At 47.0% G+C, this 23,754-nt stretch overlaps 1 protein-coding gene across 2 annotated transcripts in view; it reads right to left on the bottom strand.

The window, feature by feature from the left end:
• Positions 1 to 5,267: 5,267 nt before the first annotated feature.
• Rhbdl3 (rhomboid like 3) overlaps positions 5,268 to 23,754 on the bottom strand; it is a 49,168-nt gene continuing 30,681 nt past the window's right edge. For both annotated transcript variants that reach the window (XM_027426513.2, XM_035447800.1), the window contains 3 exons: positions 19,767 to 19,867; positions 10,658 to 10,718; positions 5,268 to 5,539 (listed from right to left, as the gene is read on the bottom strand). In XM_027426513.2, the coding sequence (XP_027282314.1) occupies positions 5,268 to 5,539; positions 10,658 to 10,718; positions 19,767 to 19,867 (434 nt within the window). The remainder of the gene's footprint in view (positions 5,540 to 10,657; positions 10,719 to 19,766; positions 19,868 to 23,754) is intronic.

Genomic DNA, 23,754 nt, shown 5'->3' with positions numbered 1-23,754 from the left:
AGAAAGAAAGAAAGAAAGGAAAGAAGGAAGGAAGAAAGAAAGAAAGAAATGGCTATACTAGCTTCAATATGAAACATTCTCTCAGATGTAAACTTTTGCAGAAGGGGCCACATCATTTATAGGTATTTACTTGCCAGGAGCCTGTATTTTCTTCCTTTTTTGTTTTAGATGAAAATGCAGGGGTTTTTAAACAGTATTAAGAAAAAAAAAAAAAACCAGCAAGCACAGTAAATATCCTGTACAAGCAAATATAAGAATGCAAACTGAAAGCCAGTGTGGTGGATGGGTCCCTTTGATGCATCACTCTACAAGCCAGAGGTAGTTGGAGCTCTATGAGTTCAGGGCCAGCCTGGTGTTCTGATTTACATAGCAAGTTTCAGGTCAGCCAGAGCTAGTGAGACGCTGTCTTAATAAGTAAATATTTTAAAAAGTTTAAAAATGCCTTGGGGAATTGGTGGCACATGCCTTTAATCTCAGCACTCAGGAGGCAGAGGCAGGCGGATCTCTGTGAGTTCCAGGCCAGCCTGGTCTACAAGAGCTAGTTCCAGGACAGCTTCCAAAGCCACAGAGAAACCCTGTCTTGAAAAAAACAAAAAACAAAATTTAAAAATGCAAACAAATTCTTCCTTTCACAATTGCACATTGATTTTTGTTTGGGCCTGTGTCACAGCCTTATTTTACCCTGACTCAATTATAAGTGCCCCTGGGTGGCCATTTCTAATTGCCATGGATGCCAGCTACAGCCACACACATAGTTGTTCTGCATAGCTCTTTAATGAATCCATTTGCTGATAACTTTGGTTTAGAAAAACAGAAGCCTTATATTCTCAATGTAAACCAGAGGAACTCTTAACTGCTTGTAAACTCATGAGTGACAGTGGCCTTCTGCCTTCTCTCTCCATATGTCAGCCTAGGGACATGACGCCCTTTCTTTTCCTTTAATGGGAAATACAATTCAGGATCTTCATAAATGCTTTCATATGGCTTTAAAGTTTAATAACTTGAATTATAGGCAGTATAGAAAAGAGTCCAAGTAGCATTTTTATAGCCATCTGACGACTGGATAGTCAGCGGCTCTGCAGCACTTTTCTGGACTCTTCCTAATGCACTTGGTTGGCCACTTGGAAATCATTTTGTAAAAATGAGCAACATTAGGACATCAACATCTTTTGTTGTTGTTGTTGTTGTTTTTGCTTTTTTGAGACAGGGTTTCTCTGTGACTTTGGAGGCTGTCCTGGAACTAGCTCTTGTAGATCAGGCTGGTCTCAAACTCACAGAGATCCACCTGCTTCTGACTCCCGAGTGCTGGGATTAAAGGCGTGCGCCACCAACGCTCGGCTCTGTTTTCATTTTTTAAAATTATCATTGGTAAACATTTTAGTACATTATATGATGAATGAGAATCTGACAGAAAGGAAGAAACAGAAAAGTAAAGGGAAATGGGAGGAGGCCAAAGGCAAATTTCATTAAACAGCTTTTGATTTTCCAAGGAGCTGCCTTGATGCCTCAGATATCTGGATCTTAGGAAGCCGCAGTGGAAAATGTTTGCAGCCAACTCAGCTCTGCACTTTGCAAGTAAAAGTGGGTGTTTAGTTAGCCTGAACTAAATGCACTCTTGATGTTAGTTTTGGGATGGCTCCTGCAGTGTTTGAAAACATTTTTCAGTAATACACAGGAAATTGATAGTGAAGGTAAACGACCCCCATTCTACACTTAACAGGGCAATTTAATCTTCAAGCATTCAGTAGTTGTTACCAGTGAAGCCACAGAGGCTGATGCTGATCTAGAAAAGGTGGGCACACAGTTGGCTTTTCCAGGCCTCATCCATGTAAAGCCAGCTCAGTTACTAAACTTCAGAAGTCCTAGGATTTGCCTTCAGCATATAGGCTGCTTTCATTTCCCCTTCTGGATGTGAACTTGACCATGCCCTGTTTTTCAACATTAAATTGTTGATGGCCCCTAGGAGGACCTAAAGACTAGGCTTACTGAGGTAGAGAACGAGGTCTTTTAGGCATTTCAAAGACTTCTCTAATAATAACAATCATATATTAAGCGTGTGTGTGTGTGGGGGGGCATTTGTATAGTGAGTGAAGTCCTGAGTGAAGTGTATTGTTGACATGACCAAGGCCATGTCAAGGACCCCAATGTGTCAGCGTCAGCGTCACTCAAGGGAGTGAGTGGTAAAGCCTCCGCTGAGTGAGGCTCAGAGGGATGGCAAATGTTTCTTCTGCTCTGAGACAGTATGTGTAGAAAATGTCCAGCTCAGCTTTTGCTCCTCCACATGTTTATGTCCTGAAGACAGTGTCCCTAACAGAGACTGCGCCTATCTGAGATTAGACCCCGCCTCCTTTCCTGTTCAGCAGTATATAATAAACACTGAGCTTGTGGGGCAGGCTTGTGGCTTCTCCATCCATGACCATCGGATCCCAGCTTTTCTGTCCTTGAGTTCATGTGTTTGCTGTTTCTTCATTCCCTTGCCACGTGTCAATCCCTAGAGCAGTGTAGAGCGAGGCACTTACGACAGCTGGATGAGTGGAAGGGAAGGCAGGCCTGAGGGGACACTGGCACTGAGACTGTCACTCAGGCTAAGTTCCCTAACTACTGGCACCCACCTTCAAAACTGTCCAGAAGTCTCCCTTCCTGAGTGTATTGCTATGGGAAGAACAATCAGTTTTCACCAGCCACTCAGGGAAGGGTAAGGGAAACAGTGCCAATCACCAGTGCCCCAAACCACCAACCCACCACCACCAGTGCTTTCCTTCTCCCACCCACCAGGAGCTAGACGAAGACAAAACAGTCCCATGGCAGCCCTTGTGGTCACTTCTTGAATAACTGATAGCTTTAAAAAAAATCTTTAATGGAATCTGTGCTCAAATAATATGTTACAACAAAAATATACAGAATGTACACAATACAAAAATATTTAGAAACCAACACCGTGGCTAGTGTTTTGTTTTTCACTTACTTAGTCCTTGGAGGGGCAGCTCACTGTCGGGCACTGTTTTTAAGGCAGAGGAGAGTCACCACTTTGCAGCCAGCCCTGGGAAGCACACAGCACTGGGCAATCCTCATTATCTGCAAACTGAATTGGGCACTAGAGGAAGATCTGGGTCTGGTGAGCAATGCCTCCACTAATGCTGTAGGCAAGAATGGTTCACATGGAAACTGAGAGTCGAAAGAGGCCCATTAGGGAGCTTTTCCTAATTAAAAAACGAGTGATGAATGGTGTCATTAAAGTGAAATTTCTCTTTTTTGAAGGCCTGGTTTCCCTTCCCTGGTTTCCATGACTCCTCTCCCCTTTAAAAGCAAGTGAGTCTACATAGCTGCTGTTTGGGGATTCCCCAGCCTTTGAGGCCAACTTAAGGCCACCAGCATGAGGAGTGACACTGCTCTCTGAATCTCAGCCCTAATTGGTGGCCACAGTGGAGAGGAAGGGTTGAGGGACTCAAGGAGAATAGAGAGCAGGTGGCAACTGTTTGCTGGGATGGTGAGGGGACCCAGGAGTAGTTCCCATCCTCCTCTCCTTGTTCCTGTGGGCCCTGCCCCTCATTTCCCAGCCCTGTGCTTCCTTATCCTAGACTCTCCGGGGAGTGGGGGGGGCGGGGGGAGCTGAGATTCCCAAAGCTGACATAAAGGTCATTTTCCTCACAGCCTCCATTTAGAGCTCCCAGCCGCTCCTGGTGCCAGCCTGAGTAGACTGTCTTGGAGGGGCAGAGGCACTGGGTGCCTTGCTAAACCTCTGACCTGGCAGCTGAGGCTGCTGGGACATGGGCAGCACAAGGCCATTCCCTCAATCTCACTTCCAACTCTTCTCTAGATCAAACGAATCTACAGCTGCTCTCACCCTGGACACTTACCCAAGCTCCCAGCAGCTGTTCTCTAGGGCAAATTCACCAAAATACCTTTTACTACAGTTTCCTTGGAGAGATGGCCATAGTATCACTGTCCTGGGCTTTCTTCTATCCCAAATACTTTTTTTTTTTTTTTTTTTTGGTTTTTCGAGACAGGGTTTCTCTGTGACTTTGGAGGCCATCCTGGAACTAGCTCTTGTAGACCAGGCTGGTCTCGAACTCAAAGAGATCTGCCTGCTTCTGCCTCCCAAGGGCTGGGATTAAAGCCCGGCCTTTAATGCACCACCACTGCCCGGCCCCAAAAGACTTTCTTCTTCAGGAGGCAGAAGAGACATGAAGGCTATCCCAGAGGGAACAAGAACACAGCTGGGCCTTCCCTCCCAAAGGTCCTGGTGGAGCTCTGGTCTTCCCTCTAGCGTGGACAATTTCTCTATTGGCCAGTGATGCTCAGGAAGTGTTTGGGAAGGGGAGTGAATTATGCTAAAATCAAGGCCACTGAGCAAGCACACTGCAGCACACTGAGATACCCATTCCAGCAATCCATACAGACATCCTCATGTGTACAATGCCCCTACTTCCTCCCTTTGAGGTTCTGACTTGCCTGACATTGCACACACACACACACACACACACACACACACACACACACACACACACACATGCACGCACACCAAAACCCTGTCTCCACACCCAAAAGAGGCACAAAGTAGGGTCAGGGCAGTAGAGAGGAAAGAAAAGACCCTAAAGTCCAGGTAGGGCATGGATGCAGGAGCAATGGTGTGAGAGGCCAGTCAGTATTCACGACTACAGGCAGGAAGAGAGAAAATTGGTGCTGGGCCTTTCCCAAGGCGAACCTGGGATGAAGTTCATACACATACCCCAGGGCAAGAATATAACATCTCCCCACCCTGCCCTGTCCTAGTGGCCATGCTACCGCACCCAATGAAAGGCTCTGAGCCTGGGGTGCTCTGGGCTCCCCCAGATCAAAGCCAACATGTCTACCACCAGAGAGCACCAGACCTTGAGCTGCAGAGAGAACATGACCTAGCCTACAGTTACTTCTGGGATGGGGAAGGCCTGCCTGGCTATTGGTGCCCTCAAAACTTCTCTGTGTCCCAGTGTCTCTCCAGGTGGAGGACCAGGAAGAAGGCTACTTGCTTACTCTGTGCCAGTGAGAGGGGAGCACACGGGACAGCTACTCTCACCCTAACCCAGACCTTCCCCTGACCCCAGAGCATCAGATCAGCCTAGGAAAATGACAGCAGCTGCATCCATCCCCTCCCCCATCCTTCTAAACTGATATCCGGCCCAGAGAGTCTCCTGCGTCCCCTGGTCTCCCTGAATTGGTGATGAGAAACAGATGCCGGTATTTCCTCTGGATGCTTCTTCCCCTCCCTGCCTTGGTCCTCCAGTCCCTTAGGGGGGTGGTGGCAGCTTCAAGTCCAGTAGAGTGTAGGCAAAGATGTTCCAGAAGACAGCAAACAGCACGAAGATGGTGTACATGGTCACAAAGATCCACCACAGCGACTGGTCCTGCAGCCTCTGCTCATAGTTCCTTAGAACCACCACGCCCAGGGTGATGCCCACAGCCACGCCACCCAAGTGCGCCACGAAGCTTGGGTGGGGGCATGGGGGATAAGCCGATGGGTGGAAGCGGAGCCACACAGCCCTCCCGAACTCCATACTCACTGCAAGGGGAAAAGACAGAGAGACATCACAAGCAGGGCCCCGGGGAGAGGCTGGGCACACCGGCCTCCCCGTCACCCAATACAGTAATCAAGGAGACAAAAGTATCTCAAGAGCCTACAGGACTTGTCGATAAATCAACAATCAATTACATTCACAGGACAATTTCATTAAGAGCTACAGACACGAGGCAAATAGACAATATAAAATCTATGATGGGCACAAGGCAGGGCATTCTTTGGGGAGTCAGACAGAGCCTCGTAAGAGGAAATGTTTGAAGCCAGGCAGTGATGGCCTTTAGTCTCAGCCCTTGGGAGGCAGAGGCAGGTGGATCTCTGTGAGTTCGAGGCCAGCCTAGTCTACAGAGGGAGTTCCAGAACAGCTAGAGCTGTTACATAGAGAAACCCTATCTCAAAAACAAAAACAAAACAAACAAAAAAGGAAATGTTTGAACTGTCATCTGAATGTTAAGGGGGCCTTTGCTAGAAGACCCTAAGGAAGGCACAGCTCTGTCAAGGCCCTGGCATCTCTGTGGCCATGCTACATCCCAGGGCCATTTCTTCATCTGTCCACTGGTATAAACGCTCAGCCCCAGTGTACCTGATTGCACCAGTAGAACATGGTCAACAACTCCTATATGCTCTGAACACTCCACAGAGTGTTTCTATGTGTTACCTAGAAACACTGAGAGCCAGTGCCTTTGTGCTTGGGAGAAAGAGATGGAGAGGGAGCAAGGGTAAACAAGGAATTAAACTAATAGTCTGAACTCCACTTTCACCAGCACACCTTAGAATTTCTCCCTTAACCAATCCCAGCATGTCACCAACTATGGTTCCTTTGTGAACCTTCTAGGTCAGTCAATCAAATAGGATGTTGTCTCTTTGGAAGGAAAAGGGCTGGACAATAGTGCCACCCCATTTCCCAATACCCAAGGGCCAGCAAAAGGACTTCCTCCCTCCCTTCCTTCTTTCCTTTCTCTTTTTGACACGAGGCCTCACAATGCAGTCCCAGATATCCTGAAACTCAGTGTAGACAAGGCTGTCCATGAATTCACAGAGCTCTGTCTCCCCAAGTGCTGTGACTAAAGGTGTGCACCATCAAGCCTGGCTGAAGGCAGGTATTCTTTTTTGGTTTTTGTTTGTTTGTTTTTTTTTTTCTCCCAAGACAGGGTTTCTCTGTATAGCTTTGGAGCCTATCCTGGCACTCTCTCTGGAGACCAGGCTGGCCTCGAACTCACAGAGATCCACCTGCCTCTGCCTCCCAAGTGCTGGGATTAAAGGCTTGCGCCACCAATGCCCGGCTTTGTTTTTTTGTTTTTTTGTTTTTTTGTTTTTTTTTTTTGACACAGGGTTTCTCTGTGTAGCCCTGCTTGTCTTGGAAATCACTCTGTAGACCAAGCTGTCCTCAAACTCAGAAATCTGCTTGCCTCTGCCTCTCAAAGTGCTGAGATTAAAGGCGTGTACCACCATCATCTGGCCTTTTAAAAAATATACGTATTTTATGTTCATTGGTGTTTTGCCTCCATGTATATTTATGTGAGCTTGTCAGATCCCCTGGAACAAGAGTTACAGACAGCTCTGAGCTGCCATGTGGGTGCTGGGAATTGAATCTGGGTCCTCTGGAAGTGGAGCCAGTATTCTTAACTGATGAGCCCTCTCTAGCACACTCCCCTTTTTAATTTTAAATCACAGGGGTGTGTGTGTGTGTGTGTGTGTGTGTGTGTGTGTGTGTGTGTGTGTGTGTGTGTGTGAATGTGAAAGTGTTGCTGAGTTCAGAAGAGTGCATCAGATGTCTTGGAGCTGGAGTTACAGATCATCGTGAGCTGCCCGATGTGGGATCTGGGAACTGAACTTGGGTCCTCTGGAAGAGCAGCAAGCACTCTTAACCACTGAGTCATTTCTTTAGTTCCTGAGAGAGTAGGTATTCTTATCCTTACTTTCCAGACTGGGAGGGAAGCCAAGGCAAATCTGACAGATTAAAAGACAGCCCTTTGGCCGGGCAGTGGTGGCGCACGCCTTTAATCCCAGCACTTGGGAGGCAGAGGCAGGCGGATCTCTGTGTTTGAGACCAACCTGGTCTACAAGAGCTAGTTCCAAGACAGCCTCCAAAACACACATACACACACCTACGCATGCACATATGGAGGACAGAAGACATTACATGCCCTCCTCCATTGCTCTTCACCTTACTTTTAAAAACTTATATATGAGTGTTTTGCCTACATGTATATATGTGTACTGTGTGCATACCTGGTACCCATGGACGCCAAAAGAGGGTGTCATAGCCCCTGAAAATGGAGTTGTAGTTGAGAGTTGATGTGTGAACTGAACCTAGATCCTCTGCAAGAATAGCAAGTACTCTTAACCCTTGAGCCATGTCTCCAGCCCCTCTTCACTGTCTTTTTTTAAGATGGGATCTCTAATTGAACCTGAAGCCTGAAGCTCACTCTTTAGGATGAGCTGGCCAGTCAGTGGGATCCTGGGAGCTTCCTCTATCTAGCCCCCAACACTAGGATCACAGGCATGTGTACCATGCTTGGCTTTTTTTATGCAGGTGGTATGGTTCTTAACCACCAAGCTACCTCTCCAGCCCCTCAATCCATTCTTCTACATCACAATGCAGCTACATTCCTATGTGTCACACCTTCAGTGTCTCTCCTGCCACAAGCCTGCAGTGGGCTCAAAGTATACGTAGGGTGATGCATGTTTCTGCCTTTGCCTTTAAAGCCACTATCATCTAACCATTATGATCTCATTAGCTTTATTTCTTGTCACAACTATACACAGTCCCAAGCCCCCATTTTCCCTGCCAACATCTTTTGCCAACCAAGTCCTTTATTCCTGTGGCACCTCTGCCAGACAAGCCACTTACTTCCTCACTTCCTCTTTTTTTGGACAGTCTAACTGTATATGGTTGGCTTGGAATTGTCCATGTAGACCAGGCTGGCCTTGAACTCACAGAGTTCCTCTTGCCTCAGGCTACCAAGTGCTGGGATTAAAGGTGTATACCACCAAGATATGTTCTCTTGTATTTGGTCAATTGCTTAGCCATGCTTGTCTTTATGTTCAGGCCTCTCAGTCAGTAGAACTGACCTGTCTGATTAAGGTCCCAGTACAAGCTAAGAATAGACGTCACTGCCGGGTGGCTGTGATGCACGCCTTTAATCCCAGCACTCTGGAGGCAGAGGCAGGCAGATCTCTGTGAGTTTGAGACCAGCCTGGTCTACAACAGCTAGTTCCAGGACAGCCTCCAAAGCCACAGAGAAACCCTGTCTCGAAAAAACCAAGGAAGAAGAAGAAGAAGAAGAAGAAGAAGAAGAAGAAGAAGAAGAAGAAGAAGAAAAGAAGAAGAAGAAGAAGAAAAAGAAAAGGAAAAGGAAAGAGAGAAAGAAAGAAAGAAAGAAAGAAAAAGAAAGAAAGAAGTCACCACAGTTTTTGACTCTACTATAAGGTCAAGTTTTTCAGTGTGGGGGCAGGGGCAGCCCGAGACATCATTTTACTTTGTCATCTAGGTTGGCTACAAAATTCAATTCTCTTGGGGATGGAGAGATAGCTTAGCAGTTAGGAGCAACGGCTGCTCTTCAAAGGAGGTAGATCTGATTCCCAGCACCCACATGGTAGCTCACAACTATCTGTAACTTATTCCAGGGGATCTGATGCCCTCTTCTGGTCTCCCTGGGAACTTCATACATATGACATAAAGATGCAGGCAAAACACCCATGCACAAGAAAATGAATAAATAAAAATTTAAAAATTCCAACCCTCTTGCCCCAGCTTCCCAAAGTGCTAGGAGTATAGCCATGTGTCATACCATTGGTTAAGACTGCAAGTTTTTTCAAAAAAGAAATTTCTTTGTTTATATTTTATGTGTACATGTGTTTTGCCTGCATGTATGTTTGTATGTGCGCCAGGCATGTTCGATGCCCACAGGGACAAAAAGAGGGCTTTGGATTCCCTGGAGCTGGAGTTACAAACAGTTATGAACTGCTGTGTTGGTGCTGAGAACCTCTGAGATATCTCTACAGCCTGAAGACCCTGCAGGTTTAGATGTGCATGTACACACAGGTGCACATACAAAGAAACACATTCTAAAAGGTCAAGTTCACATCAAGAAGTCACGAAACTATTTCTCTTGATCCCTCTGGTCACTGGACCCTTTTCTGTTTGCACACTTTATGTCTATGAAGCGTTTAAGAAGTGGGGCTGGGGAGATGAGATGGCTCAGTAGTTAAGAGTACTTACTGCTATTGCAGAGGACATAGGTTCAATTCTCATCGCCCACATGGTGGCTCATAACTGTCTATAAATCCAGTTCTAGGGGTCTGATGCCTTCTTCTGACCTCCTTGAACATCAGGCATGCATGTGGTACACAAACATACATGTAGACAAAACACCCGTATACATAAAATAAACGTGAAAAATTTTTTTTAAGATTTTATTTATTTATTATGTATGCAGTATCCTGCCTGCATGCCAGCAGAGGGCACCAGATCTCATTCAAGGTGGTTGTGAGCCACCATGTGGTTGCCGGGCATTGAACTCAGAACCTCTGGAAGAACAGTCAGTGCTCTTAAGCGCTGAGCCATCTCTCCAGCCCAAACATGAATAATTTTTAAAGTTTAATCCCAGCATTTGGTTTACAGAGTGAGTTCTCAGACAGCCAGGGCTACTTAGAGAAACCCTGTCTAGAAAAGCCACAAAAAAAAAAAAAAAAAAGAAAAATAATAAAGGTCTGGGGAGAGTGATTGCCTAGCATGCCCAAAGCCCAGCTCCACATAAAAACCAGTGTGGTGACCCAAGTCTTAATCCCAGAACTTGAGAAGAAAGCAGGATCAAAAGTTCAAGGTTACCCTTGACTATTTAGTGAGTTCAAGGCAAACATGAGACACACAAGACCTGGTCTCAAAAAACAAAAAACAAAACAACAAAAGATCATGAAGGATCAAGCAGGGTAAAGAGAAAGGTTTCCTCAGGTTGTCCCTGCTCTGGGCACATTACTGATAATGCCTCACCTTTTCTTTTCTACCACAAGTTCTGGAAGGCAAAGACAGAGCCTGTATCTCTGTACTCCTGCACCCCTACCCCCAGCACCCTGAGCGCCCGCCCCGTCAGTACTCACTACAGATCAAGGCCACAGCCATCCGAAGCAGCTTGAGCTGGCACTTCATGCCTGACCAGTTCTAAAGGAAAGAGAGAGAGTTCTGTCAGCTTGCCAGTACACAGAAGCCATCCCTTGATGCACCAAGTGAGGGCTGGGGCTTTGCAGTACACCAATACAGCGTGGCTTTGGGATTTCAGGCAATGTTAAGTTTATCCCTGTCATAAAAGTTCTTGACTCACACAGCACAGAGCACGTAGATCCAGCAAGAGTCTTTATCTCCTACCTCAGACAGGGAACTCCTTGAAAGAAGAATTCTTTGCTGTGCCCCACAGGTGACAAGAAATGTGGGGCAGGACACCCAGCAAAGTCAAAGTGGAACTATCAGAATCCAGGAAGAATGAATGAGGATCCTACAGCTCTCAGACACAGGGGTCAATGGAGCCCTTCAGTCCATGCTCTCTCTCCAGCTCACTCTCTCATGCCAGCATGCAATCATTGCGCTTGTTCAAGACAAATTTCCATTTCTTTCTTTCTTTTTTTTTTTTTGGTTTTTCGAGGCAGGGTTTCTCTATGTAGCCCTGGCTGTCCTGGAACTCACTTTGTAGACCAGACTAGCCTCGAACTCACAGCCATCTGCCTGTCTCCGCCTCTTGAGTGCTGGGATCAAATGTGTGCACCACCACTGCCTGGCCAAGTTTCCATTTCTTATATGAACAAAATGTAATGAATGATTGGCTGTGTCGGTCATGAGTTTCCTGTCCCCACGGTTCCTAATGGGGCTTCAGCACTTGAGGAGAGAGCTTCAGGAGGAGAGTGGGCCAGATGGCCTCCAAACAAGTCTCTTTTTCCTGAGTCTCTGAAAACCCGGAGCCTCCAGAGTCGATGAACATAATACAATCTTTATTTTATTTTATTTTTTTTATTATTTATTTGGTTTTTCGAGACAGTTTTCTCTGTGTTGCTTTGGAGGTTGTCCTGGAAGTCGCTCTGTAGAGCAGGCTGGCCTCGAACTCACAGAGATCCACCTGCCTCTACCTCTTGAGTGCTGGGATTATAGGCGTGCGCCACCAACGCCCGGCAACATCCTTGTTTCTTAAAGACAAAGAGGATTTGCTTAAAGTATTCTGATGTCTTAACATTGTGAACAAGCTTTCACTTGTAGGAGTAGGAGTTTCATTTTCTTTTTTTCCTTTTTTTTCGAGACAGGGTTTTTCTGTGGCTTTGGAGGCTGTCCTGGAACTCCATCAGTAGACCAGGCTAGTCTACTCATTTACTGAGCAGAGTTTCGTTTTCTTAAGATAAAGAAAGGGCTCCTGCCAGTCTGTGGCGGTGCACGCCTTTAATCCCAGAACTGGGGAAACAGAGAGAAGTGGATCTCTGTGAGTTCAAGGCCAACCTGGTCTAGAGAGGGAGTTTTAGGTCAGGCAGTTCTACACAGAGAAACCGTGTCTCGAAAAACCAAAAGAAAAAGAAAAGCATCCCTCTGCTCCATCACAGACACTGTTCTGTGTAGGGGACACCATAACCACTCCTGCTAGGGACTGGCTACAGGTACGCCTTCGAGGGCATGGTCAGGGTGATGTAGGGAAGGTTTAAGAGCACATGGATGCCCCTTCTTCCTTTTCATCATTGGCTTGCTGTACTTACTCCTGCCCTGCAGGCTGGTTAGGTTGCTCTGTAAGTAAGGCATCTCCCTAATAAATACCCTTATATTTTTACCTGACTCCGTATTGGTAATTCTCCCATTAGTTCTGTGTTTTCTACAGTTGATGACTATGTGTACATTGGCACTGTGGTGATGTCATGTAAACTTTGAAAAATCAAATGTACAATTATAGATTAAAAAAACAAACAAACAAGCCAACAAACAACTTTTTTGTCAGCTGGCTAGATGGATTGCTACCATGTTTGGGCTGAATTGTATCCCCAGGACCTACACAGTGGAAGGAAAGAACTGACTCCTCTAAGTTGTCCTCCAATCTCTCTACACATGTACCATGGCACACATGCTCCCCAGCACCATACACAAGTGAATAAGACAAAAAAATTAAATAAGGAGTATTTTAAAATGTAATGTCTAAATAATACCCCTTTGGTATTAATAATTAATAATTTATTTTGCTAATTGCTTTGCAAATCACAAGTGCTTTGTATTCAATAAACTTAAATTCTTTCCAATTAAAAGAGGAGATCGGCTAGCACTTGGGAGGCCGGAGGATGGCAAGTCCCAGGCCAGCATGGGAAACAGACGCTTCTTCAGTAGTGAGGTGGGGAGCACATGGCCCCTCTTGAACTAGAGTGTCTAACATCTGCTTGCTGAGTTTTCTATTTAGAAGCAGATGGCAGGCTAACACTGGGACAGCACCTGACCAAAGAGACAGGGAACAAAACAGGGGTCAGTGATTCCCATGGAGCCAGCAATCCAATCTCTGAAGTGAGCCTCCTGCCTCCTGCAGCAGGAAGGTGGTGGGCCACGTGGCCTCAAGAAAAAGAAGAAAAAAAAAGTTTGGTAAATAGCATGGAGCTGGCTACTGCCCAGGAGTGTGAGTGCATTTGATGCCATTGGACAGCACATGGAATGGCTACCATGGGGTGGGAAGGAGGCAGGATGGCAGGAGAGCTTCCTTAGAAAATACAAGACCCAGGAAAAAGAAGAAAGAGGGAAACAGGAAAGGAAGAAAAAGGAAGAAAGGAAAAGTAATAAAGAGGTAAATTTCGGCCAGGTGGTGGTAGTGCATGTCTTTAATCTCAGGAAGCAGAGGCAGGTGGATCTCCGTGAGTTAGAGGCCAACCTGGTCCACAGAGTGAGCTCTAGGCCAGCCAGGACTGCACAGACAAACTGTCTCAAAACAAACAAATATAGAGTCCAAGTTACCCTGGACAGAGTTGAAGCTCTGCTCTACCGTAGCACTACTGAGGCCAAGTTCATGTTTTGTTTTGTTTTGTTTTGACCCAGGGTCCAGGTATCCCAGGCTGGCCTCAAACTCACTTTGCAGCAGCCACAAGATGTCCTCAACTCCATAACTTCCTAGGATTACAGGTGTGGCTTCCAGTCCATTAGTTTCATAACTATACAAACCTGCCTGGCCCCAGCTGCAAATTAGTGCTCTGAATTGCCAGATCTTATCCAGTTCAACACCTTGCATGCGCTTTAGGGAGGAAGATGAGGATCCAGGAGGGCTACTGCAAGATCCCAGGAGGTTAACAGGCAGATAGATGGTGGTCCTCCCAGTCCACAGCTCTGTCAACCACCCTCTAAGAGACTGTGAAACATTTTCTCTGCCTTTGTTGTCTACCCAGCTGCTCCCAGAGCTGAGGGAATCCCAGTGAATTGTAATGTCCCAGCAGTGAAGAGGTTAAACTAGAAAGTCTTCCCTGGCCATTTCAGGACCCATTATTCCCTCCAATAACATGAGTGCAAGGAAACAACAGCAGAGAAGAGGGGTCTCACACAGCAGGCACTGCTGCTGCTATAAATGTGGAAGAGCCCGGCCCCTAGGGAGCCAGACCTTTCAAAGGCCCTTTCATTTCATTCTCTCCCCCAGTCTAGCAGGGTGAGATGGTAACTCAGCCACCGAGAACAAGAAGGTAACCAGTTGCCTTAATATCAAGTTCACCCAACCAATTAAGAGCACTTTCCTAGCATGTGTGAGGCCTTGGGTTCAATGCTCAGCACAAAACACACACACACACACACACACACACAAACACACACACACACCACACACACACCCCAACCACAAAAGCATGGCATATAAATCATTCCTGATTTATCTATCCTACAAGAGGCTACTCATTTAATTACTTAAACCTTATGGCAGAGGCTTTTCTTTGCTTTTAACAGTTATCTTTCTTGAGCTTTAACAATGAAATTCAATTTGCAAATATTTGGCTCTCAAATATTTTATGAAAACACCTAACACACAGCAAAGTGTAAGTAAATATCTTGCATATTTAAAAATGGAACTCTGGCTTATGGGCCCCAGTAGCAGGCAATTAATAAATTATTCACACAGGTGGCTCTTCCTATTTTCAGGGTTTAAAATAAGAAGTCTTGATTGAAAGCCTTTTTGTGAGCCACGTCCTTGGTTGAAATATCATCTGACTTTAATTCCTTGGTGGAAACTGGAATTTTTTAAGAAATGAACACACACACACACACACACACACACACACACACACACACACACTTACTTTCAGGGCTTAATCTATATGTGTGTGATGTATGTATGTATATTATGTGTGTCTGCATGCCTGTGCATGTTAGTGAAGGCACGTGTGTGTCAGGTACATGTGTGGAGGTCAAGGACAACTCTTCCTCCCACCTTATCTAGACAGGGTCTCTTACTGTTTGCTACTTTCTGGCCTAGCTGGTCCATGAGTTAATGGGGATTCTCCTGTCCCACCTCCAGAAATACTGGAATCACAAACATGGGTTTCCACATCCAGCTCAACATGGTTCTGGGGATCTGGATTCAGGTCCTTATGTTTTTGTAGCCAACTCTACCTACTGAGCCATCTTCCCAGCTCCTTGTTTTTTTTTTTTTTTTGAGACATCAGCTTGCCATGCAGCCCAGGCTGGCCTTGAACTCTTGATCCTCCTGCCTCTGCCTCCTAAAAGCTATGATTACAGGTGTATATCACCATAACCATAAGACATACTTTTATGTAAAGCTAAATCTCTAACTTAACTGCTAGACCTGAGAACGGAAGCGCTACACATTTTCCTGGGATATATCAGAAGCTTTAAGAACAGATTTTCTGGGGGGCTGGAAAGATGGTTCAGAGGTTAAGAGCACTGGCTGCTCTTCCACAGGTCCAGAGTTCAATTCCCAGCAACCACATGGTGGCTCACAACCTCCTATAATGAGATCTGGTGCCCTCTTCTGGCCTGCAGGCATACATGCAGACAGAACACTGTATACATAATAAATAAATACATCTTAAAAAAAAAAAAAAAAGAACACTTTTCTAGGGCTGGAGAAATGGCTCAGTGGTAAAGGACCTGTGTTCAAGTCTCAGCACCCACACGGCAGCTCACAACTGTCTGCAATTCTAGTTCCAGGGGATCTGATACCCTCATAAAAACATATATGCAGGCAAAACACCAACACACATTAAAAAAAAAGGCTGGGCATTGATGTCACACACCTTTAATCCCAGCACTTGGGAGGCAGAGGCAGGTGGTTATCTGTGAGTTCAAGATCAGGCTGGTCTACAAGAGCTAGTTCCAGGACAGCTTCCAAAGCCACAGAGAAACCCAGTCTCGAAAAGCCCCCCCCCCCAAAAAAAAAAAAGAAAAGAAAAGAAAAGAAAGAGAACATTTTCTGATTTCTCCGTACATATGAAACATAATTCACACATTTAAAAAAAATAGCACACAAGGCAACCAAGATGACTGGGTAGGTAAAGGCATTAGCCACCAAACCTGAGTTCAATCACAGGGAACTACAAGGTGGGAAGGACAGACTCTCAAAGCTGTCCTTTGCCACACTTGCCCTGTGGCACACATGACGCCCCCACTCCACCCCCACACAAAATAAAACATAAATGTAATGAGTTACATATGCAAATGTACATCCACACAGGCTCTCACTGCTGAGTGGTGGTTTGCCATGTGGAAAGCATGTTCCAGTTTGTAACAACCACCTTATGAGAGCAATTGGAGCCCCAAAGATTTGTAGCAACAGACTCAGCCGTCAGATGGCTCTCAATCTAGATTTCCTGACCATCAAAACCATGGTTTTTCAACCTTGTATCTTGATGAGATACTGTCTAATAAATAAACACTCCACTCTCATTTTGGAAGTACATCAATAGTATATCTATTAGGGTGAAGAATATGAAATTGCTAACATTTAAACATTCTCCAGCCACAGAAATGGCTGTCTTGGAACTCTTAGACTTGAACTCTCAGAGATTCAACTGTCTCTGCCTCCCCAGTGCTGGGACTAAAGGCGTGTACTATTTCAAATGGGTTGACCTGATACAGCTCAGCACTGAGCTAATTTGGGCAAAGGCAGTCCCTTGATGAGAGGAAACTGACCTTTGTCATAAGAATAAGTCTTCTTCAGTGTCACAAGCACAACACACCTCTCTAGAGTGGCCCATTACAGAGAACTCTAGGAGTGTCAGTTCCCAGGAGGCAGGCAGGGAGCTGCTTTCTTCTGGTAAGGTCTAGGGTTTTAAACCCGACTGCTCATCTCCATGGCCATGGCTATGGGAGTGTAAACTGAACAAAACTGTTTTTACAGGTCCCCAGGTGCATGTGGCCAGTCTGTCAGTGCTGAGTGGACTCTTCTCCCCATGGGAACTTCTGGGGTACCATGGCTGCATCTCATGAGCTGGAGAGTGGGCAGATCTTCATAAACTCCTGCCTTTTCCTTCTTTCCTGTGTTCTCATTCCACTGTGCCTGCTCATCCCCCCACCATCCCTGTCCCCATCCCTGTCTTGTAGGAAAAGGAGGGAGGAGGTCAGTACTTTCTTCTCCAACTGAGAGGAATTGGGGCAGGGGGAGGGTGGAGGAGGCAGAATTCAGAGGAATAGCTGTGTCTGAGAAAAGACAGCATTGACAGAGAATGACCCACTTAAAGGGGGCATGTGAGGCAGGCCTGTGCACACAGACCCTCAGCAGACTGTGCTGTGTGTGTAAACAGGAACACACCCCGAACCCTCACACTCAGACACGATTTCCCACACCCACCTGCAGTCTCTCTACTAACACATACTGGAAGTTGCCAGAATTTAGCTCAGCAGCAAATGTAGTCAGTCACTCAGCATCTCCTCTCCCCGCCCCCACCCCTTGCTCTCACAACTCACAAAGGGGGTGGAAGTGAAAAGAAGAAGAGAGCGTTCAGAGAGAGAGAGGCAGCAAGAACTGGACTGGCTGGTCTAGAAAGCAGGGATTCCAGCAGGTGTGCTGGGCTGCCAAAGCAGGTGGATTGCCACAAATTTGAGGTCAGCCTGGACTACACAGGGATTTCCAGGCCAGCTAGGGATAGCCCCACCCCCAGCCCCAACCCCACAAAAAGAGGAAGGGAGGGAGGGATAGAAGAGAAGGCAGACTCTTCACTTGGAAGGCTGAGGTAGGATTGAGTTCCTAGGCTATGTGGCAATGACCTGCCCAACTGAAAAGCAAAAACCCAGATGAAGCCATGGGAGAATGTAGAGACTCCAAAAAACTGCTACCACCAAGCATCGTAATTGCCAGGTGGAAAAAAGGTGAAGGCGAACAGGGCAGGAGCAGAAGGGGCTCATGAGAATCTGTAACCTGTCTGGACCCCTCCCTCCCTGCCAAATCTTACAGGCAGCATGAGTATGTCAGGCACAGGGGAATAGGTGTAGAACACAGGCTCCTAGGCCAATGCGCGTGTGAGGCCAGACAGCTATGTCCCATTAGAGAGGCCTCTATCTGCCTCTAAACTAGACAAGCTTCATAAAACAGGGCTTCAACATGCCAGTTTGAGTCTACCTGGGTTCTTTTGTAAGGAATGAGGAATTAGGTTAGTATTTAAGTGTTGATGTTCATTTTTTCTTAATTATTGCATACCACCCCACTTCAGAGGTGTAGAACCCAAGGTACGAAGAAGCATGTGTCCTGACCCTGGTGACCTTTTAGCAGTGGGCACCAGGGATTGGAACCTAGGTTGCCTGTCCCCTTGGGCCATGCTCAGACCCTTACCACTGTACTGCAAAGGGGAGGGAGGGAACGAGAATGGGACCCTGACAGTTCGAGGAGCAGGGGACAACACTGGATGACTGCCAGGAGGTGCGGGCTTGATACTGGGCAGATCACTTACCCCTACAAGGGCTCTTTTTCTATTTGAGAAGTTTGACATGATCATTAAGGCTCTCTTACGTATGTGTGCCTGTGTGTAGCTCATGGTGCATGTGGAGGCATCAAACCTGGAGCTCACTGATTGATTTGGCTAGGATGGCTGGCAATGGCAAACTCTAGGCATGTGCTGCCCTGGCACTGGGGTTACAGGTGTGCACCATTACCATGCTTTTTATGTGGCTGCTGGGGATAGAAACTTGGGTCCTCATGCTTGTGTGAAAAGTACTTTACGGACTGGGTTATCTCCTCAGCCCCAAAGTCCTCTTTGCACACTCTATGACAAAGAATTTTGAAGACCACGTATACCAGTTGTGCTGGATAGTTCTATTGTCAACTTGACACAAGCTAGAGTCATCTGAGAGGAGAGAACCTATTTAAGAAAATGCCTCCAGCTGGGCTTTGGTGGTGCACTCTTTTAATCCCAGCACTCAGGAGGTAGAGGCAGGTGGGTCTCTGTGAGTTTGAGGCCAGCCTGATCTTCAAAGAGAGTTTCAGGACAGTCTTCAAACCTTCAAAGAAATCCTATCTCGGAAAACAAAAAACAACAATAACAAAAAAAGAAAATGCCTCCATAAGATATAGGAGGTGGTGGCACACACCTTTGATCCCAACTACTGGAAAGCAGAAGCCAGCGGGTCTCTGAGTTCAAGACTAGTCTGGTCTACAGAGCTAGTTCCAATATAGCCAGGGCTACACAAAGAAACTTGTCTTGAGCTCCCCCCCCCCCAAAAAATGGGTTAGGCAAGACTGTGGGGCATTTACTAATTAGTGATTGATGGGGAAGGGCCCAGCCCATTGTGGGAGGTGTAATCCCTGGGCTGGTGCCATAATGAGCAAGCCAGTGAGCGGCACTCCTCCGTGGCTTCTGCATCAGCTCCTGCTTCCAGGTTTCTGTCCTACTTGAGTTTCTGTGCTAACTTCCTTCACGGATGAACAGTGATGCTATGGTGTAAGCCAAACAAACTCTTTCCTCCCCAAGTTGCTTTTGGTCATGGTGTTTCATCACAGCAATGGTAACCCTAACTAAGACACTAGTAGCCAGAGTTTAACAACTTTTGAGGGACCAGGTGGAGTACGGAGACAGGCACACCTGCAGGCTGAGCATGGCTGGAGAACATAGGACCTCATCTGGGGCGGATCCAGCTGAAATGGGTCTGCAGAGAAAGATATAGACATGAACCGTGCTCCAGCCAGGCTGGCCCGGGCTGGGAGAGCGGGGGCTTAATGTCCAAGCCCAGTGATGGCAGAGGAGAGACAGGGTACATCCACAGGGAACAGGGGCTGCTCACCATGACAATGTTGGCCAGGTGGGCAGAGACCAGTGCATACACCCCTCCGGAAGAGCCCACAACAGGTGCGGTCATGTCAGCCACAGACACAGCCAAGGAGCCTGGCACAGAGAGAGTGAAAACCATCAAGAATGTTGGACTCACTGTGCAGCCCAGCCCTGGCCCGTGTATTCTGCCACCAGAGCAGAACTGCTCCACAGGAGGGGCTCCAACTCCTCTCCCTTTTGATGCCATGCTGCCTCGATGCTTCCTCTGGACCAGCCAGATCTGTGTAGGATGGAATGAACGCCTTGACTCAGTTTTCCCATTTTACTGATGGGAAGGGAGAAATAGGACTGATTCCAAACCAGGTCATCTGCTTCAGCAATGTCTGGAGGCGGCAAAAAGCCAGGTAGGCAGTGTACAAACGTTTCCACCTCCTACCCTCAAGGCTTGTTTCCATCCTGAAGGCCAGCCTTTGAGGCAGATGCTAACAGACTCACCGCAGACACAGAAAAGGATATCATCCCAACACTGGAACCAGGATTTGAACCCTGCTCCTTGACACAAAAATCCTTCCTTCTTCCCCAGCACCAGGAATTAAACCAGGGCCTTACATAAGCTGGGCAAGCAGTCTATCACAGAGCAGTTCCCCCTGCCTGAAAGCCATGCTGACCAAAACCCACGCTCTTGGCCTCAGTGGCAGCCACTTCCCACATTAGTTCAGAGGTGGCTCCTGCCTGCGTCCACTTCTCTGTACTCAGCTGAATCTATAAACTTGGTTAACATCACCTCCCACCTCCTGCCAGTCAAGCTAAAGCACAAAAGGCCCACAGGACCTCCCCCAAGTGGGGCCTCTCTGGAGGGAGAATGTCCTTGAGAGGTCCAGAGAGTGATGACATCACACTCTGGGAAGAGAGCAGTTCCGTGGCTGTTGGTGTGTGGGATGACAAACTTTGGTCCTAGGAGGAAAGGTGGGCAGAGAGGAGATGGGAAATTTATTGTTCTGGTCGAATTTAAGTGTGATCAATGCTTTGGCTTCCAGGGAAGGGCACAGGAGACTAAAAATAACTAGGAGGTAGAGCCCAGGGCACAGAGGGTGAATAGCGGCTGGCCAGGGTGAGCAAGCAGAAACCTCGGTTGGAAAATGCCTGAAGGCTCAGGAGTCAATTAGCTGCTGGAGAGAGGGCTGGAGAGAGGGGGAACAGGCTGAGAGCCCAAATCTGCAAGTTCTACAAAGGTGGGGGCCCACATCTTAGGAGGGAGTTCCTGAACCAGGACCCAAGACCATCTGGATGGGGACCCAGAGAGAGGTCCCCATGGGAGCACTGTTGACTGCCTACCTTTTGGCACCCCCTTTCCAGGTCCCTATGACCAATTCTTGCTATGTAATGTCTCAGAAAAAAATTAAACAGACAAACCACAAGCTATCATGACCCGAGGACTCAGAAGTCCTTTTCCCAGCCCATGGCAACTGAAAATCTTCCTTTACCTTTGTCATGTTTGTTTTTCTTCCAGCCTTAATTCGGTTTCTAACAACTGTCTGATAACTTTCTCCTTTTATTGGCCTACCCATAGGGTTCAGCCATAAATATTCCAAAGCAGGGGACCTTGGGTGGGGGTAGGGAATCCCACCGCAGCAAACAAACAGGCAGCAGGATCTGCATGACAAAAGATTCCCACGCTCTCCTGGCCGCCGTGTGAGGGCTGCATTGCAGAATAGCGCTGGGCCAGCTGCCCAAGCCAGCTCCTCATTAATTACTGTTTGCAGTGAGCAAGCCCCAGCCTCACCCAGCTGGTCCCTTCCCTCTCCCTGACAGACCCATGCAACTTGGTCCCTTCTCTGTGCCCCAGAACAGTCCACCAGGGCAGCCTCCGGGGACAGAATGGCCCTACTGGGGGCAAGCCTACTCCACACTGACCTTTCCCTCACCCTCCCCATGTTTAGAGTCTTGACCCTTGGGCCAGGGGCCAGCTAGGAATCCCAGCAGGAGTGTGCAATGGGAGATGTGACCAACCAGTTTTGCGACCTTAGGCACTGCTCCTAAATTCTTTTGCCTTCAGTATTCACTTGTATGACACAAGGAAGTCTAAAGTTCCAACATTCCGAGCAGTGAAAACACCTTTTTCTTGGGTTCCCTAATTCACTGAGCAGAGCAGGGAACCCTCGGGCTATGAGGGTGGGGTTGGGGAGCAAAGCTGTCTCCCACGTGAGGGGGCTCCACAGTTCCTCCCAGACCAGAAATTCAAGGACCCAGGTTTGGCTCCGATTTTTGTACTGAGATATACATATCTTTTAAAGACAGGTCTTAATTTCTTTATTTTTATTTTTTAATTTTAAATGCATTGTGTTTTGCCAACATGTAGTCTGTGTGAGGGTATCAGATCCCCCGGAACCTGAGTTATTATAAACAGTTGTGAGCTGCCATGTGGGTGCTGGGAATTGAACCCTGGTCCTTTGGAAGAGCAGCCATCATGCAATCTCTGAGCCATCTCTCCAGCCCCCTAAAGACAGGTCTTATGTAGACCAGGTTAGCCTCTAACTTGCTGAAACCCTCCCATTCTGCCTCCTGCTGCTGGGGTAACAAGCATGCACCATTGTCTCCTTTGATAACCCTATTCCAAGACTTTCCTAAGGTCCATGCATCAGCTGGGGGCTGGAGGGACTGGCTGGGACCAAAAGACACAGGAATCTACACATATAGAGTAGTAAAAGACATCAAGGGAGATTGTGGACCAGGCAGGATCCCCTTATAGCCTGTTTTGAAACTCATGGTTGTCAGGTCCATAAGGTCAGGACAAATCCCGTGAAGGTGGTGGGGACAGAAGCCAGGAAGACTATGGCAAGCTGGAACACCACACCTCACCTCTGCACAGCACAGACCAGCATAGACCAAGGGGCTGGTTCCCAAAACATATTGTGAGTCCATGCCATTGTGCAGGTGAATTGGTGGCCTTGCTGTTAAGGCACAGCTGCGGTGGTTTTAGCCTGAAAAGTTTGAAGGCAGGTGTTCTCCAACAACTCCCGTGGCCATTAGGAAAAACTCAAATTAACACTGGCAGAACATTTACCTCTGAGCAATGTTACTTTATTTATTCATGTATTCTTTCATCTACTCTACAAATATTTATTACCTAACAGGTGTGGAGCTCTAGGGATGCACACTGGCTTCTATCAACTCTGCAATAAAATGCTACTGTGTTTGTTTGTTTGTATTTGACATAGTATTTCACGTAACTCAGGGCAGTCTCAAAGTCACTCTACAGCCAAGGATGACCTTGAACTCCTGGTCCTCCTGCCTCTACCTTCCAAGGTGTGTGACCACATGCCCTGCTAAGATACTGGGTTTAAAAGACTGCTAGTGATGTGAGTGTCCGTCTTCAGGGTTGGCCACAGGAGCTGGATCGGTGCACAGGGCTCTACCCTTATTTGATTGCTTAGAGTTTATTTCACCATTCTGAATGGCCTGTACAATGGCAGTGATAGTGGACACCTTAGAGATCTTATAAAATTGTGATGTGTATTGGTGATGACACACAAGACCTGTACCATAAGCCTGAACTCTATATATGTGCTGTGGCAGTTAGCCATCGCTCGATAAAACAGGATGGCCTTGGGTTTGGACTACTTTGGTGGGCAGGGATTAAAGCAGGGCCAGATACTGATCAAGGCCTCCCTTGGTTTCTGAGAGTTTCTTCGCAAAAGCAAACACTTGCCTTTTGATTCTCTGGTGTTTATAGGGCAATCTTTGGGGTCACAGAATCTGTGTGGGAACCCATGTCTACCACTTATGAGCTATGTCTTCTTGGGCAAGTCACTTGTTCCTCTAAACCCTGGCTTCTGTTTATTTGTTTTATTGTTGCTCTCTCACTATGTAGCTTAAACTGGTCTTGAACTTTTGATCCTCTTGTAATAATCTCTGAAGCCCTGGCATTACAGGAATATGCCACCACACCTCAGCCTCAGGCTTTGTATCCACACCAGGTAGAGAAGTGTAGCTACTGGCCA

This window comes from Cricetulus griseus, chromosome 7 (assembly GCF_003668045.3).
Source record: "Cricetulus griseus strain 17A/GY chromosome 7, alternate assembly CriGri-PICRH-1.0, whole genome shotgun sequence".
NCBI lineage: Eukaryota > Metazoa > Chordata > Mammalia > Rodentia > Cricetidae > Cricetulus > Cricetulus griseus.
The sequence above is the reverse complement of the archived record's forward strand: the minus strand, read 5'-3'. Positions and strand labels throughout refer to the sequence as shown.